This window comes from Triticum dicoccoides, chromosome 6B (genome assembly GCF_002162155.2).
Source record: "Triticum dicoccoides isolate Atlit2015 ecotype Zavitan chromosome 6B, WEW_v2.0, whole genome shotgun sequence".
NCBI lineage: Eukaryota > Viridiplantae > Streptophyta > Magnoliopsida > Poales > Poaceae > Triticum > Triticum dicoccoides.
The window spans coordinates 171,471,785-171,487,175 of record NC_041391.1 but is presented as its reverse complement, the minus strand read 5'-3'; the positions used below and the strand labels follow the sequence as shown (position 1 = coordinate 171,487,175).

At 43.6% G+C, this 15,391-nt stretch overlaps 2 protein-coding genes across 2 annotated transcripts; both read left to right on the top strand.

Annotated features, from left to right (window-relative positions):
* The first annotated feature begins 3,697 nt into the window (after positions 1 to 3,697).
* Positions 3,698 to 7,113, top strand: LOC119321836 (tyrosine-sulfated glycopeptide receptor 1-like). Its single transcript, XM_037595361.1, has one exon. The coding sequence runs from the start codon at positions 3,763 to 3,765 to the stop codon at positions 6,910 to 6,912; it is 3,150 nt and encodes a 1,049-aa protein (XP_037451258.1). The 5' UTR covers positions 3,698 to 3,762; the 3' UTR covers positions 6,913 to 7,113.
* A 1,388-nt stretch (positions 7,114 to 8,501) lies between these two features.
* Positions 8,502 to 14,969, top strand: LOC119320983 (serine/arginine repetitive matrix protein 1-like). The gene is made up of 7 exons (XM_037594865.1): positions 8,502 to 8,528; positions 10,862 to 10,921; positions 11,100 to 11,451; positions 12,452 to 12,574; positions 12,659 to 12,971; positions 14,452 to 14,531; positions 14,617 to 14,969. Exons 1-5 carry the CDS (start codon positions 8,502 to 8,504, stop codon positions 12,841 to 12,843), a joined length of 747 nt encoding a protein of 248 aa, XP_037450762.1. The 3' UTR covers positions 12,844 to 12,971; positions 14,452 to 14,531; positions 14,617 to 14,969.
* Positions 14,970 to 15,391: the final 422 nt, after the last annotated feature.

Below are 15,391 nucleotides of genomic sequence, written 5' to 3'. Positions count from 1 at the left end.
GGACTCTCCGTCTCTCCTCTCGTCGCTCCGGCGGCGGCAGGAGGGTGGGGGAGCCCGGCTCCTTTCATCTATAGTAGGTAGGATAGGTTTCTTGCTGTGACGAGCGGTGCCAACGTCGCCACCATGAATAATGTCTTCCGGGCCACCGACTCGCCAGCGTTCCGCTACGACCGCGAGCTGCTGCGGACTTGTTTCTCCACCGTGCTTTCAGACCGGTGGACGTAGTTGTTCCAGGCAAGGCCATCAAGGCCATGGCGGAGACCTCGCTTCGGGAGTTTGTTCTCCGTCTCTGTCTGCGTCACGTCAGTGTCTTCTCCATTGCCGGCAAGGAGCGGGAAGTTTCTGTTTAGGGGATGATCGGCGTAGCAGCGTCGACTTCGTCCAGGAGGTGGCTCGCCTGAAAGTTGGGCAGTGGAAGAAGGCCAACGGGTCTGCAGTTTCTCCAGCAGCAGAGTTGTTTGAAGACGTCAGGGCCGAGATCCAAGGGCGTGGGCATTTTCCCCGGTCGACGATCCACGTCGTCAAGCACGTCGTCATTCGCGACCACGTCTATTCCGAGGTTCGTAACGCAGCAAGGTTGTCATGGCGCTTTATTGGATCGTGGCAAGTAGGTGTCCTGGGTTTCTCTCCTCCACCTGATGCTATGGCAAGGTGGCGGCTGATTTCCATGGGCGTGAAGATGGTGGTTACAGGGACCTTCTGCAAATTTTCTTATTTTTAGGGTTTCCCTGTAATTTTCTTGGTGAGTTGTCTCTTTGGAATGTTCTATAGAGATGCCATGTTTTGTGTAACTTGTTTGCTATTTGAATGGAACTTGGCAATTTCCTAAAAAAAAAAGAAAAAAGAACGGGGCTCGATTACTAGGTTGCGGGCGATGACTCTGCTCGTTTTGCTCGCCTTCATGGTGGGTTTTTTCTTTTCTTGATTCTGCATACCCAATACCTAGTGACTTGGGGCCCCAAAACTTTTGGGGGGGCCTGTGCGGTCGGCCATTTGGCCCGCCCCATCGACGGGCCTACATTGGTCCGTTCGGGCCTTAGCATGATGACTTTCTGACTATCTACTTCAACAGTGTTTTTAGTTGGGGAAGGGGCGATGACAACGGCACATCTTTGATTCATTTCAATGCTTATAGTTGTTTGATGGTCTATGAACATGTATGTAATCATTTTTACTTTCGATGTTCTTTGTACTATCATAATGTTTGATGAACCCATCCGGAGTTTAAAAAAAAACATGCAGCATGTCGAATTTGTGCGTAAACTGTTGACATTTGACAAGGTCGTGGGAGAAAAAACTAGACCAATGATTAAAAAAAAAGGCCGCCCCTGCAAGGACGACGGGCTTTCATGGTTAGTTTCCGTAATCCATCAACAAGGCCTGTGTTTTGAATCATAGAGAGAGTAGTTACCTTGTCGGGGTAGCTCAATAGGCTGTTGCTTTAAACCGTGCTTGCCGCACGGTTTGAAAAGGGTCCCGGGCGCCACGTTTTATGCTGTGGGGTGATGGCCGAAGTTGGCGATGTGGTACTAAACAACACACATGAATCGCGGGAAGTAGACGAGTGTTGCAAGTGGGCCGGGCTGCTGGTGGACGACACTGGTCAGGAATCAACGGGATAACTATTAATTAGGCCTTGGAGGCTTGGCCTGGGCTAGAGCCCGGAGATGCTTATATTTTTTTTCTCAACGAAAGAAAAAAAGAACCAAAACCTATTTATTCTCCATGGTAAAATTAGCCCGGTCAAGACTCAAGACAAACGCACTAGAGAAAGAAGAAGATATAAGGTGGCATACCTTTTCAAAACACTTACGACAACAAACAAGACGATGCAATCAACTACGCGTTGGGAGCATACATACAAGCACGTCAAACAACTTAATATAAGACCGTTTTGGACACCACTAGTGTCAGAAACGCTCTTATATTATGGGACAGGGGGAGTAAGTAACGGTCTGAGAACTATCGTCAGGTAGTCGGGCCAGTGGCCACGCTGCCATTTTTGTGGGTGTGAAGGCGCTATGGAGAAAAACAATTTTTTTTTGTTTCCTAAGCTCCTCTAGTAACAAGAGAGCACGCCGCCAAGACCGAGCGAAATACACGCTTTTTTTAACACAGTACAGACTCAAGCGCTCAACCAAATGACGCGCTAAATTCATGGTCTACCTACATCAACGCGACGCATTGACGTGTTGAAATACACGCTTGATCCATAGGCTGACACGCCAAATACAACATGTGGCTCAACGCAAAATAAATAAATAAACAAATAATAAACTGTTGCCAGTCTCTTGTGTTATGTTCTTCAGTCCGCGCTGTATCTGATAATTGTAACATGCACAAATCCTGCCTTGCTGCACCCAACAGCACAAAACAGAGACATCACTGATACATGCTAAACATGACAACAAAGGGGATGCACTGCCAACTATGGAGTGAGCCTTAATCATGTAGAGCGTCAGCCACTCGCTATATTTTTCTTCAATCAGGGTGGAAAATCATTAACCACATACACATTGATCAATGATAGAGCGGGGCATATAAGAAATAGAAATACTCCCTCCGTCCTGTAATGTAAGACGATTTTGTAAGCTTAGTTAGCATGCAAAACATCTTACATTATGAAATGGAGGGAGTAATGATGATACAGTGCAGCTAACATCAGCACATCATTATCATCCAAAAACTAAACTAAACTTGTACCCAAAAAGAAACGTGATTCTTATACAACACCAATTATATTCAGCTAACAAAGTATTAACACTATAACTAATACGCGGTTCAGTTCCAAAGGACCATGTCCACACAGCACAAGCGTTCCCACAACCCCAAGTGATCAACCGGCCTGCCACTGCCAGACTCACACGCTATCCTGTTTACTTTGAACTGCCTCCAAATTCAGATGAAAACCACAGTCCATGATCCACAATAGTGCGCAAGTGTGAGCCAGTACAATGGAAACTAACATCAAATGTAAACATCAGAAGAAGCTAGCACGCGTGATAAGGGAAAGTTGACGCGTCAGGTCAAGAGGATGAACAGGAGAACAGTTTTTTTTTTTGCGAAAGAACGGAGAACAGATTACCCAGCAGGTCAATCATCCACCCCGTCCATTAAGCAAGAAAATTGCACTTCTTCTTGCCCTCCACTTGAGTTTGTTCACACACTGACAGAGACGCCAATGATCACTCTCAAGCTCAAGCACAAGCACCTTCCGGTAATAATTACCCGTGCACTATCTCGGCGGCTGAATTTCCTGCATATCTTCAGCAACCGTTTTCGCAGAAACGTGCCTCCTTCTGTTCCCAAAAGGCAAATGATGCCTCAAGAAGTAATAGTTTAGGTCAGTGCTAGTGGGAAACAGGTGAGATTTAAATAGTGAAGCCAGTTAGAGAAGTGATGTCAGGGCAATTAAACTAAGGCACGCTGTAAAAAATCATCGAGGATTGAGTCAAGGAGGACTAGAAAATCTACAATGTAGTTTTTTTTTGTACGGAAGGTGTTCGGCAATTGACTTTTCAGTAGATTCCAGCATGCAACCGATGGTGAAACATCAGTGTGAACTTGGAAGCTGCCTGGTGGGCTGGGGGCAGTTGTGTAAAATCCAATCGTGCTGACTACCACTACAAGGGACAGAACAAATGGGAGCAAGATCTGCTTCTTTCTTTCCCATCATGCTCTTTCATGATTAGATCACCATTGATGCATCCAGTCAGGGCACAACTTAAGCTCTGGTTCCTGTGCTAGTTCCACCAATAAACCATGCAGACACTCCAGTTTCCCAACAAGACATACAGCAAGAGTTTGCACATACCTTCCCTTGGCCTTGCTCTCGTGCTGCTGATCTGCTTGGCCTCTCCTACGAGTTGCTGCACGGAGCAGGAGAAGGGCTACCTTCTCCAGTTCCTAGGAGGGCTTTCACAAGACGGTGGTCTCGCTGCGTCCTGGCAGCATGACACGGATTGCTGCCAGTGGGAAGGGATCACCTGCCAGAAAGATGGGACGATCACCGATGTCTTGCTGGCTTCAAAGGGTCTTGAGGGGCATATTTCAAAGTCCATTGCAAATCTAACAGGGCTGCAGCACCTTAACCTCTCCCACAACGCTCTGTCCGGTGGACTGCCACTGGAGTTGGTATCGTCCAGCAGCATCGTTGTCCTTGACATCAGCTTTAATCAGTTCAGCGGAACGCTGCACGAGCTGCCAACTTCGGCTCCTGCCCAGCTACTCAAGGTATTGAACATCTCAAGCAACCTGTTTACAGGACAGTTCCCATCCACCATATGGAAAGCAATGGAGAATCTGGTTGCGCTCAATGCCAGTAATAATAGCTTTAGTGGGCAGATACCAACTCAATTCTGTAACACCTCTCCATCCTTTTCTGTGCTTGATCTGTGTTTAAACAAATTCAGTGGCAGCATCCCCCAAGGCCTTGGTGATTGCTCAAAGCTGAGAGAGCTCAGGGCCGGGTACAACGACCTCAGTGGAACAATCCCGGATGAACTCTTCAATGCTACTTCGTTGGAATACCTGTCCTTTTCTAACAATGAATTGCATGGAGTTCTTGATGGTACACACATATTCAACCTCAGAAATCTGTCTACTCTTGATCTAGGAGGAAACAATTTCAGTGGCAAGATTCCAGATTCCATAGGTCAGCTCAAGAAATTGCAGGAGCTCCATTTGAACAACAACAATATGTCAGGGGAGCTGCCATTTGCTGTGAGCAATTGCACGAATCTGATAACAATTGACCTCAAGAGCAACAATTTCAGTGGTCAGCTCTCCAATGTCAATTTCTCCAACCTGCCCAATCTAAAAACACTAGACCTTCTGGAGAACAACTTCACTGGCACAATTCCAGAAAGTATATACTCTTGCACCAGTCTGACTGCACTGCGACTGGCAAGCAACCATTTAGATGGACAGCTTTCACCACGAATTGGTGATCTGAAGTACCTCAGCTTCCTATCACTTGCTGAAAATTCTTTCAGAAACATCACAAATGCACTTCGGATCCTTAAGAGCTGCAGGAACCTTACCACCCTGCTTCTCGGGGGAAATTTCAGGGGAGAGCTCATGCCAGATGATGACATACTTGATGGTTTTCAGAATCTTCAGGTTCTTGCGATAAATAGGTGCTCATTATTGGGGGAAATACCTCGTTGGTTATCAAAGATAAAAAACTTGGAAATGTTATTTTTACATAGCAATCAACTTACTGGACCGATACCTGACTGGATCAGCAGCCTAAATTTCCTCTTCTATCTAGACATAAGAAACAACAGCCTCACTGGAGAAATTCCAACAGCACTGATGGATATGCATATGCTGAAGTCAGAAACGACTGAAGCCCATTTGGACCCAAGTGTCTTCGAGCTACCAGTTTATAAAGGCCAATCACTTCAATACCGTGTACCCACTGCATTCCCTAAAGTGCTGGATTTAAGCAACAATAAATTCACTGGTGAGATACCCCTGGATATTGGTCAATTGAAAGGCCTTCTGTCAGTCAATTTGAGCTTCAACGACTTCACAGGACAGATACCACAATCAATATGCAATCTCACAAAACTGCAGGAGCTAGATTTGTCCAGCAACTATCTCACAGGTGGTATCCCAGCTGCATTGAACAACCTGAACTTCCTTTCAGCATTCAACATTTCACACAATGACCTAGAAGGGCCTATTCCATCTGGAGGCCAGTTTAATACATTTCAAAATTCTAGTTTCGATGGGAATCAAAAGCTCTGTGGCTCTATGCTCAGTCATAAATGTCGTCCACGATCAACACCTTTAGTTCCCAGAAAACAAGGCAATAAGAAGGCCATTTTTGCAATTGCATTTGGTGTGTTCTTTGGAGGTATTGCTGTTCTTTTGTTGCTGGGGCGTCTCCTTGTCTCAGACCGGATGAAAGGTTTTATAGCAAAAAATCGAAGGGAGAATAACGGAGGTAATGAAGCAACTTCATTCTACTCCAGTTCAGTGCAAACACTAGTGGCGATGCGGATGCCACAAGGAAAGGGAGAAGAAAACAAGCTCAAATTCACCGACATTGTGAAAGCTACAAACAACTTTGACAAGGAGAACATCATAGGATGTGGAGGTTATGGATTAGTCTACAAGGCAGAGCTACCTGATGGTTCCAAGCTTGCAATTAAAAAACTCTACGATGAAATGTGTCTGATGGAAAGGGAGTTCACTGCAGAGGTTGATGCTCTTTCCATGGCACAACATGAAAACCTTGTACCGCTGTGGGGTTACTGCATTCAGGGGAACTTAAGGTTTCTCGTATATTCCTATATGGAGAATGGCAGCCTGGATGACTGGCTCCATAACAGAGATGATGATGCTAGCTCATTTCTTGACTGGTCGGCGCGGCTCAAGATCGCACAAGGAGCAAGCTTGGGTCTTTCTTATATTCATGATGTCTGCAAGCCTCATATCGTCCACCGTGACATAAAGTCCAGTAACATCCTACTGGACAAAGAATTCAAAGCTTATGTTGCCGATTTTGGGCTAGCCAGATTGATCCTTCCCAACAAAACTCATGTTACAACTGAGTTGGTCGGCACGATGGGTTACATCCCCCCCGAGTATGGGCAAGCATGGGTTGCTACTTTAAGAGGTGATATATACAGTTTTGGAGTAGTCTTGCTTGAGCTGCTCACAGGAAGGAGGCCTGTTCCAGTCCTGAGTACATCAAAAGAACTTGTCCCATGGGTTCTACAGATGAGGTCTGAGGGTAAGCAGACTGAAGTCTTGGATCCAACACTTCGACGAACAGGAAATGAAGAGCAAATGCTGAAAGTGCTTGAAACCGCTTGCAAGTGTGTTGATAACAATCAATTCAGAAGGCCAGCTATCATGGAAGTGGTCTCCTCCCTGGCCAGTACAGAGGCTGACCCATAGATGCAAAGATCAGCCAAGATAAAATGAACTACACATGATGGATAATCTGGTATTTTCGTGCATGATGTACATGTAACATTCGTAGTTTCAGTGAAACCACTACTTCTGATAAACCTTAGAGTTTGTTTTGTACTTTGTGCAGAGCCTAACAGGTTGTCATTTTGAGCTTTAGTACTTCTTTAAGGAAAGGTTTTTGGAAAATTCATCTAATTACCCTATGTTTCTTAGTTACTACTTAAGTTTCACAAGCATACAATATTCTATGTAAAGCATGGGACAAAGTTACACATGCGAAATGCCTTTTCCTTCACAGCTCGTTTGGCTCCCCAGATTTCATTTCATTTGGTAGAAATGAAATGGAATGAAATCTACATCCAGATTTCATTTGGTGAATCCTGATTCCAAATCCAAATTTTATGTTTGGCTGGCACTAGGATTTTTAGTTGAAATCCTTACCAACACCAAGATGAGCAAGTATATAGCACTGAACCTCTACTGTTCACACATACAACAATATGTTGCATTAAACTAAACCATGCCATTACACATAAAACAAAACAAAAGGAGAAAAGATTGCGCACAAGCTCTACACTGGTAACTTATAAGTTGTGCACACGCTCTACACTTGTGACTACAAATTTCTGAAGAAAAGGTTGGGGTATCACAAGGACACATCATTTTCAGAGGGGACACTTGTGGTCTGGTGTCAACAAAAAGTATACATGAAAGGACAATTTTCTCACTTGATCTTGCGTACAAGCCTGCACATCACTTAAATCTTAACACACTATAAGTTTCAGAGAACTAATAATTAATTAGCACGTGCTTTCTTACAATAATCACAAAACAGCAGATGTCTGAATTCAGTTTCAAAGAACTGAAATATTCACACTGCTACATTCCAAATGGTTTCCATTCAAGTACAGATAAGCATTGAAAATGATGTCCATTAAAGTGCAGATGTTATGTGCTGTCCCCCATTTGCTTTGTATCAGATGTTTCGAGAAAGCACCAGAGTTGGAGGTGAATTATCGAATTACTAGACACCAAACGTTTGGTTGGTCCACCCGTTGAACAAATGGAATGAGAATTTGATAATGTAATACAACTACTGTCTTCAGAATGTACATAACTCAGCACGCACAACAAAATGTAGTCGCTAGCAGAACACGAGAGGAATGGCACCTTAGGTAGTACGTACCATGTCGAAGGATTCACGCTGCCAAGAAACCACGGGCCTTGCAACGTAGCTCGCTAGTCGCCCCTCCGGCGTATACAAGTACGCATCAGAACGCTTCCCAGGCCTGTTCTACGAGCCGACCTGGGTTCTCGACGGCAACCGTCGCAGTCCAAGAAAAGGCACCCGGGTCGGCATTCCGCCGAACGGCCTGAGCGCGCTGCTGCCGAGGCGGCCGACGCTGGGCAGAGAAGGTGGGCATTGTGCCAGAGAAATAGATGCCAGCGTGCACGTGGAACGGAGGGGACGTGGAAGCGAGGATGCGGTGCGAGCACGGCAGCGTGCGAGGAGGAGGAAGGAAGGACTTCCCGTGAGAATGCGAGAGTTGCGACTCGCCGGGGGGCCGGGAGCGATGGCGATAGAGAGCGGGGACACAGCGGTAACTAGGTTCTGGGATGGGCCGACTCACTCGTGGGTAAACTAGGTTCGTTCGCTAGGTCCAGTAGGCTATGTACGATTTGTTGTTTTTTTGCCTTTTATTTCTTTTTCCCTAAAAAATATAATTTTAATTCATTAATATTTATCTTTAGCTTTAGGGAAACGCTATGGTTCAGCCGGCGGATTAACAAGCTTGTGTCTGCCGCCTTGATTGCGCGCTAGGCGTCCCACATAACATGGTGAACCGGCCCCATGATCTCTCCTTTCTGCAACAACACCTTTGTTGCAAAAAAAAAAAAACTGCGACAAAACCTCTATTTCAAAAACAATTTAATTGCAACAAGGCATCTATTGCAAAAAAGAAAATCGTAACAAGACCTCTATTGCAAAAAAAAAAACTGTAACACGACCTCTCTGTTGCAGAAAAACCTGTAACAAGAGCTCTGTTGCAAAAAAAAACTATAACACGACCTCTCCTCACTTTTTCCATCCTTTTTCTAAGGCAAAGTCCTTCTCCACTTATGTGTTCATGGGCCAGCCCATGTGTGGGGCTTGTAATATTGAAGGGGTGATCGCTTCTTACCTCGGATGTTTCGTCTGTTTCTTCGGGAGTTCCTATGTGACGCATTTTGCGTCAAATTGCCGCGCTTTCGCATAGGCACATCGCTCGTGGTGCATCGATTGGGCCGGCCCATTGCAGTGCGCTGCAAAAACCAAGTGGAAAAAAGATCGCTAAAAAGGTAGGTCGCGATAGCTGGGAATCAAACTCCGGACTGCCTACTTGTGCTCGCTGGGTACTAGCCACCACGATGGAAGAGCTTAGTGGACCAATGTACAGAGAAAAACTAGAAGAACTAACAAAAGTATAAGAGTTAACACTGTTTGAAAAAAATCCTTTACCATTTTCCAAATTTTAGTTAAATTTTTGAACGTACGATTTTGTTTTGACAAAAGGGAACAATTTATGATATCGCGAACAAATTTTGAATTTCCCAAAACATTTTTTGAAAATGTGAACCTTTTCAGAATTTGTGAACAATTTTCTAAAGCACAAACATTTTTTGAATTTGAGAACAAATTTTGAAACGGAGAACGATTTTGAAAATCCCGAACAAATTTTAAAGAACAAACATTTTTTGAATACATGAACAAAAATTTGAAATCCAGAACATTTTTTAAAAATTTTGAACAAATTTTTTGAAACACGAACATTTTTTTATAAAAAAAGCAATCTTTTATTTGAAAAATCCTGGCACTTGTTGGAAAGGCAAACAAATTTCCAATATTTTTCACATTTTTTAATTTTCATTTTCTAAACACTTTTTGCAAAAACACAAACATTTTTTCAATTTTGAGAACTAAAATTTGAAACTTCTGAACAATTTATAGAAACACGAACAAATTTTGAACATTTTAATGAAAAAAGCAGAACAAAAGAAAAAACAAACAGAGAAATAAAAAAAGATAACAGGAAAAAACAAAGAAAAGGAAACTACATTATTTGAATTGGGTAACAATTTTCCAAAAATGAGAGTCTTTTGAAAACTAGAACAATCTTTGAAAAAATGGAACACATTTTGAAATTCCTGAACATTTTTCTATTTTGTGAACAAATTTTTCAAAATGGGAATATTTTTTGAAATTCAGGAATAATTTTTGGATATTTGAACAAATTCTAGAAACGGGAACATTTTTTGAAATTTGGTAACATGCTTCGGAATTTATTGAAAAATTGTTTTAAAATGCAAACATTTTCTTAATGTCCAAAACTTGTTATGGATTTGTGAACAATTTATTAAAATGGTAGGATTTTTTGTAAAAGAAAAGAACAAAAACAAAGAATAAAGAAAAAAAGAAACAGAAACAGAAAAGGAGCAAAAAACAAAAAAAGAACAAACCGTAAAAGGAACCTTCTAGAAGTTCCCAAACTAGAAAAACCGGTTGGAAATCTTCTAGAAGTTTCACAAAATCGGAACTGGCAAGTGATGCAAACGTGGTTTATAGGCCGGCCCAACTTGTCGCGCCCCTGTGCGATTGCCGGACACTTTGATGCAGAGAGTGTCAAGTATGGTTTTCCTGTTTCTTCGTACGTTGTTGTTTTTACCTGTTGTGGTTCGTTTTCTTCATATTTGTCGGCTGCATGTGTTTTGCACGCTCAGTTGGGCCTCTACATTATGGGCCACCAAGTGAGCTTTCTTGGAAGCCCTGATAAATATAAGCCCAAAAAAAAAAGGAGCCAGAGAGGATCAAACTTACAACCTCAGGTAACAACTAAGGCACCAACTGGACAATAATATCTCATGTTGTGTTAGTCCCATCTTGCTCTCTATGCAGCCGGGCGTCCGCACCGTATCATCTTGCCGATTGTCGTGCTCCGCGTCCATGTCTGGACAGGTTAAACTTTCCCTTTGAGCAAATCAAGGGAGAGATGTTTAAGACTATTCAGAGTCTCTACTCCTAATGAAGCAGTTGATGAATAGTCCGTCGGTTATTTTTCGCTGGGGATTTTTCGTCCTCACCTTCGCTGGGTTTTTTTCTTCGGTTTTTATCGTCCCACCTCCCCCATACCTAGAAAAAAAATGTACCCCGCCCGTCCTCTCGATCCGTCCCCTCCCGCTGCGGCCTCTCTCTTTCCCTCGTCTCCCGCTCCACCGCCGCCGCCCCATCTCCTGCTCCTCCGCCGCCGCCCCATCTCCTGCTCCTCCGCCGCCGCCCCATCTCCTGCTCCGCCGCCGAGAGGAGTTGCCCTTCGCCGCCGCCGAGATCCCGTGCCTCTCTACAGATCCCTCCCTCTCTCCTCTTCGTCCATCCACCTAATCAAAAATCGAAACCCGCCGCCCCTCTGTCTCCGCTGGTGCTCGAAGGAAGACAAGGGCTCCTCCTCCCGGCGATTCCCTGTGGTCCTCGGCGGCGGAGACAGCTAGGTCAATCCTCTTTCTCTGGCTCACCCAATTTGCCCGGGCCGGCGAGCTAGGGTTAGGGTTACCAGCTCGACGCCGCCGCCCCGTGATGTCGCAGGTGCCGCTATTACCCGCCGTCGACCCCATGTGCTCGTGGCCGGCCCGTATCGATGTTGTTGTTCGTGGCTGGGCCCCCTTGTTGTGTTCGTGCTGCTGCTGCTTACTGTGCTCACATGCAGAGGTCGTGCGTCCGCCTTGATTTATACATCGCCTTTCTTGCGGACCTCTAGGTCGCCGTCAGGCCACGTCGACGCCACTTGCATCAAACCCGAGGGCAGGGCTCTTCGAACCCCGTGGAAGGGCGGCCTGGGATGAGCGAACCATACAAAGGGACTAAACCTCGCTACGTTCATCTATTATAAGATCCCACATCTCTGTATACTTGTATTTGTAGTTTTGTACACATATGTTGAGGTCACATGGCCGCTCGTCTGTACACATATGTTAAGATCACACATGCTGCCCTAGGACGAGGTGTTAAGATCCCACATCTGGAACCTCTGGAAGTAATACATTTTTGGTTAAATGTTGTGTCACTGGCTGGGCGCTGAGATCCCCATCAGTGAGCAGCCATTAACGCCTCTTCAAAAAGCATAGCAGTGGACATGTTGTTAGACCTAGCTCCCAATTCTGTTCCTCTTGTCTGTTAAGGTTCAATTGTCACTTCATTTTGTGAATGTCAACCTCGTGGACCTAGCTCCCAATTCTGTTCCTCAGTTTGTATTAGTAAATATGTAGTTCACACACACTTGAATGTCATGGTATTGCAATCACATCCATTCTTATGCTATATGTTGTTTGTTTACAATAGGCAGTTTTTGTGTTAGTTTAACTCATATTTCTGCATACTTTGTACCTGTTCTGTTGTTTCAATCCATTGGAGCCTCTTTAGTCTTCACTATGCTGTGTCCATTGATCCATAACTGAGCATAACTATGATGCCTTGTTTGGTTAATACTTGCAGGGCAGAACATCCGGAAGCTGGTAAAGGATGGTTTAACCATCAAGAAGCCTCAGAAGATCCACTACAGGTTTCATGCAAGGAGGGCACATGAGGCCAAGCAGAAGGGCCATCACTCTGGATATGGTTTGTAGCTGCAACTTTAATTGGCACGAGGGTGTTCATTTGTGCATATATATGTTGTAACCTATGATTTTGTTCTCTGCACGGGTAAGCATATGGGTACTAGGGAGGCTAGGCTCCCCACCAAGATCCTGTCGATGAAGAGAATACGCATCCTGAGGCCTCTTCCGCGCAAGTACCGTGAGGCCAAGAAGATTGACACGCACATGTACCGTGACATGTACCTGAAAGTCAAGGTAACATGTTCAATCACAGGAGGTGTTTGCATGTAAAGTATCTACAAGTCCAAGGCTGAGAAGAAAAGAGAGAAGACCCTCTCTGACCAGTTTGAGGCCATGTGCGCTAATACCAAGGTAATTTGGAGAGGAAGATTGCGAGGAAGGAGGAGAGATTGGCTCAGGTAAGATGATGTTTTCACTTGAGCCCTCTCATTTCCTTGCATAGTTAGATTTGTGTTGCATTATATTGGTACTGAAATACATAATGTGTGCGCATGTCTCCTGTTGGATGTTTCAGAGATGCTTATGCAGAGTTTCTTTAAACATTTGGGTTCACAGAACCAGCTAATGAAATTTACGTGCTCTGATGATGAATTCATGCCATGTCGAGTAAGATGATGCTTATCCATTCACTTGCAAGTTGCAATCATGAGAGGATTCCGGACCTTAAAATTTCAATGCATTTTGTTTAGCACTAAATGTCGGAAACTGAAAATCATAAGAGGATCGGATGCATCCGTCTGTAGTTTTTACCAGTAGATGTGTGGAACAATACTTCTGCTTGTGTTTCCTACCATGTTTGTTTACATTCACTGATCCTTTGGTTTACCAAGAAATTCCTGAAACACAGCCATCTAAGTACTTTTACTATTGCATCAGGTGGTCGAATCAAGCATGCTATCAACAGTACTTTAGTTAATACGATTGTGATTTCACATAATAAATACTGAAGTTCAGTACTAGCTCCAAGGTGAGTAGTTCAATTACTGATAATGGAGGTAATTAAGTGGTTAGCTAAAATGATAAGGAGTTGATGTGTTCACTCCAGTCATGTGTCTGATTTCCTGAAAGTTGTTAATCTGTCGGATGCATATTTTTTCCTAGATGCCCCCACTCCTCCATCGCCAGGTTCTCCATCTTCTTAGATCCCTCCCTGCCATGACGAACATCTCCCTTGACGCCGGGAACTGCATTTTGTGTTCACTAACCTACCGATCCTTTAGAGGCCCACTATCCAGATTTGATGTGATAGGGTACAACATGTAAATATATATAATTCAGCTATCCATGATCTATCAATCTTACCAAGATGGTTTTTATCTTATAGGACATCATAAGTGCACATGTCTCCTGTTGGATGTTTCAGAGATGCTTATGCAGAGTTTCTTTAAACATTTGGGTTCACAGAACCAGCTAATGAAATTTACGTGCTCTGATGATGAATTCGTGCCATGTTGAGTTGGATTGGCAGCGGCGTATTTTTCTTCTTCTGGTTTAGTCAAATTAATGAGATGATTTGTTCTCTTCTTTATATGAACGTACGTGCTTATACAATGTAATTAGGTGCAGTACTTTTGGTCAGTCAAAGCAGAAGAAAGCTACATGTATGACCAGTATTGGGTCACGACGAGAGCATAATGTAGCTTCGTCCCTCCCTGATGCTGCTAATGCGAGATGCATAGGAATCGTATTCAAAATCAAAAACTGACATACCATGCAATCATGTCTAATGTCTTTCATTAAATCTACTCAGAGGTGCTGGCCGGCCGGTACATACGTCAGTGCATCATCTATCTCAGACTCTCAGTCACATCTATGATAATTGGAGTATATTCATCTCCAGTTATAGCCTCATATTTTTTTTTGGACATTCATTTACAGCCCCATCTACATGGATGTGCAGACCTAGGAGTTGGAACAATTCACCAAGAGAAGCCACCAGTTCGTGTATAACAGAATAGGTGAGGAGTAAAGCCGTGTCATACTCCACATCTCCATTCACATTTCAGAGAACAAGACAGTAATTTTTGATATTTTGCTCTACAGGTGGAATTTATTGTGAGATCTTACCCAAATCCGAGTACTTCTCCAAGGCACTGTAGATATTCCATCATGCCCAAAATGATCTCACCAAGGAGCGGTTCACTGCAGCAATGTAGGTACAATTCAAGCTAATTTGCTGACAATCTTGCTCACAGCCAAGAAAATTTTAGTTCTGATTCTTTGAAAAAAATCAAGTTCTTGGCACAATTAATATTGCATGATCTGTGTTGGCTACAATTTATTCATGCTTGCTTTGAATTCTTGGTTCATGGGAATAATTTATAATTTTATCTCTGTACTACACATGTAATATAACTTGTACAAGGAGAAGAAGCTTGTCAAGTTTTACCTCTATACTAGACATGTAATATAACTTGTAGAAGAAGAGTACTAGACATGTACTCCCTCTGTCCCAAAATTCTTGTCTTAGATTTATCTAGATACGGATGTATCTAACACTAAAATGTGAATAGATACATCCGTATGTAGACAAATCTAAGACAAGAATTTTGGGACAGAGGGAGTACATTTTAAGGCCGAACCAGGCTTGTATTTACTTGTAGAGAAGAAGAAGCTTGTCCATTTGCTCTCAACGAATTTGCCAGGCTGGTCTCACAACCGAGCCATATCTACGATGCTCAATATCTTGTTGCTTTTCTCTCTGAACCCTTCGGTATGAGGCCCAAGCTTTGCCAAATTAGTAATCTGGCTTATCCATTCACTTGCAAGTTGCAATCATGAGAGGATTCCGGACCTTAAAATTTCAATGCATTTTGTT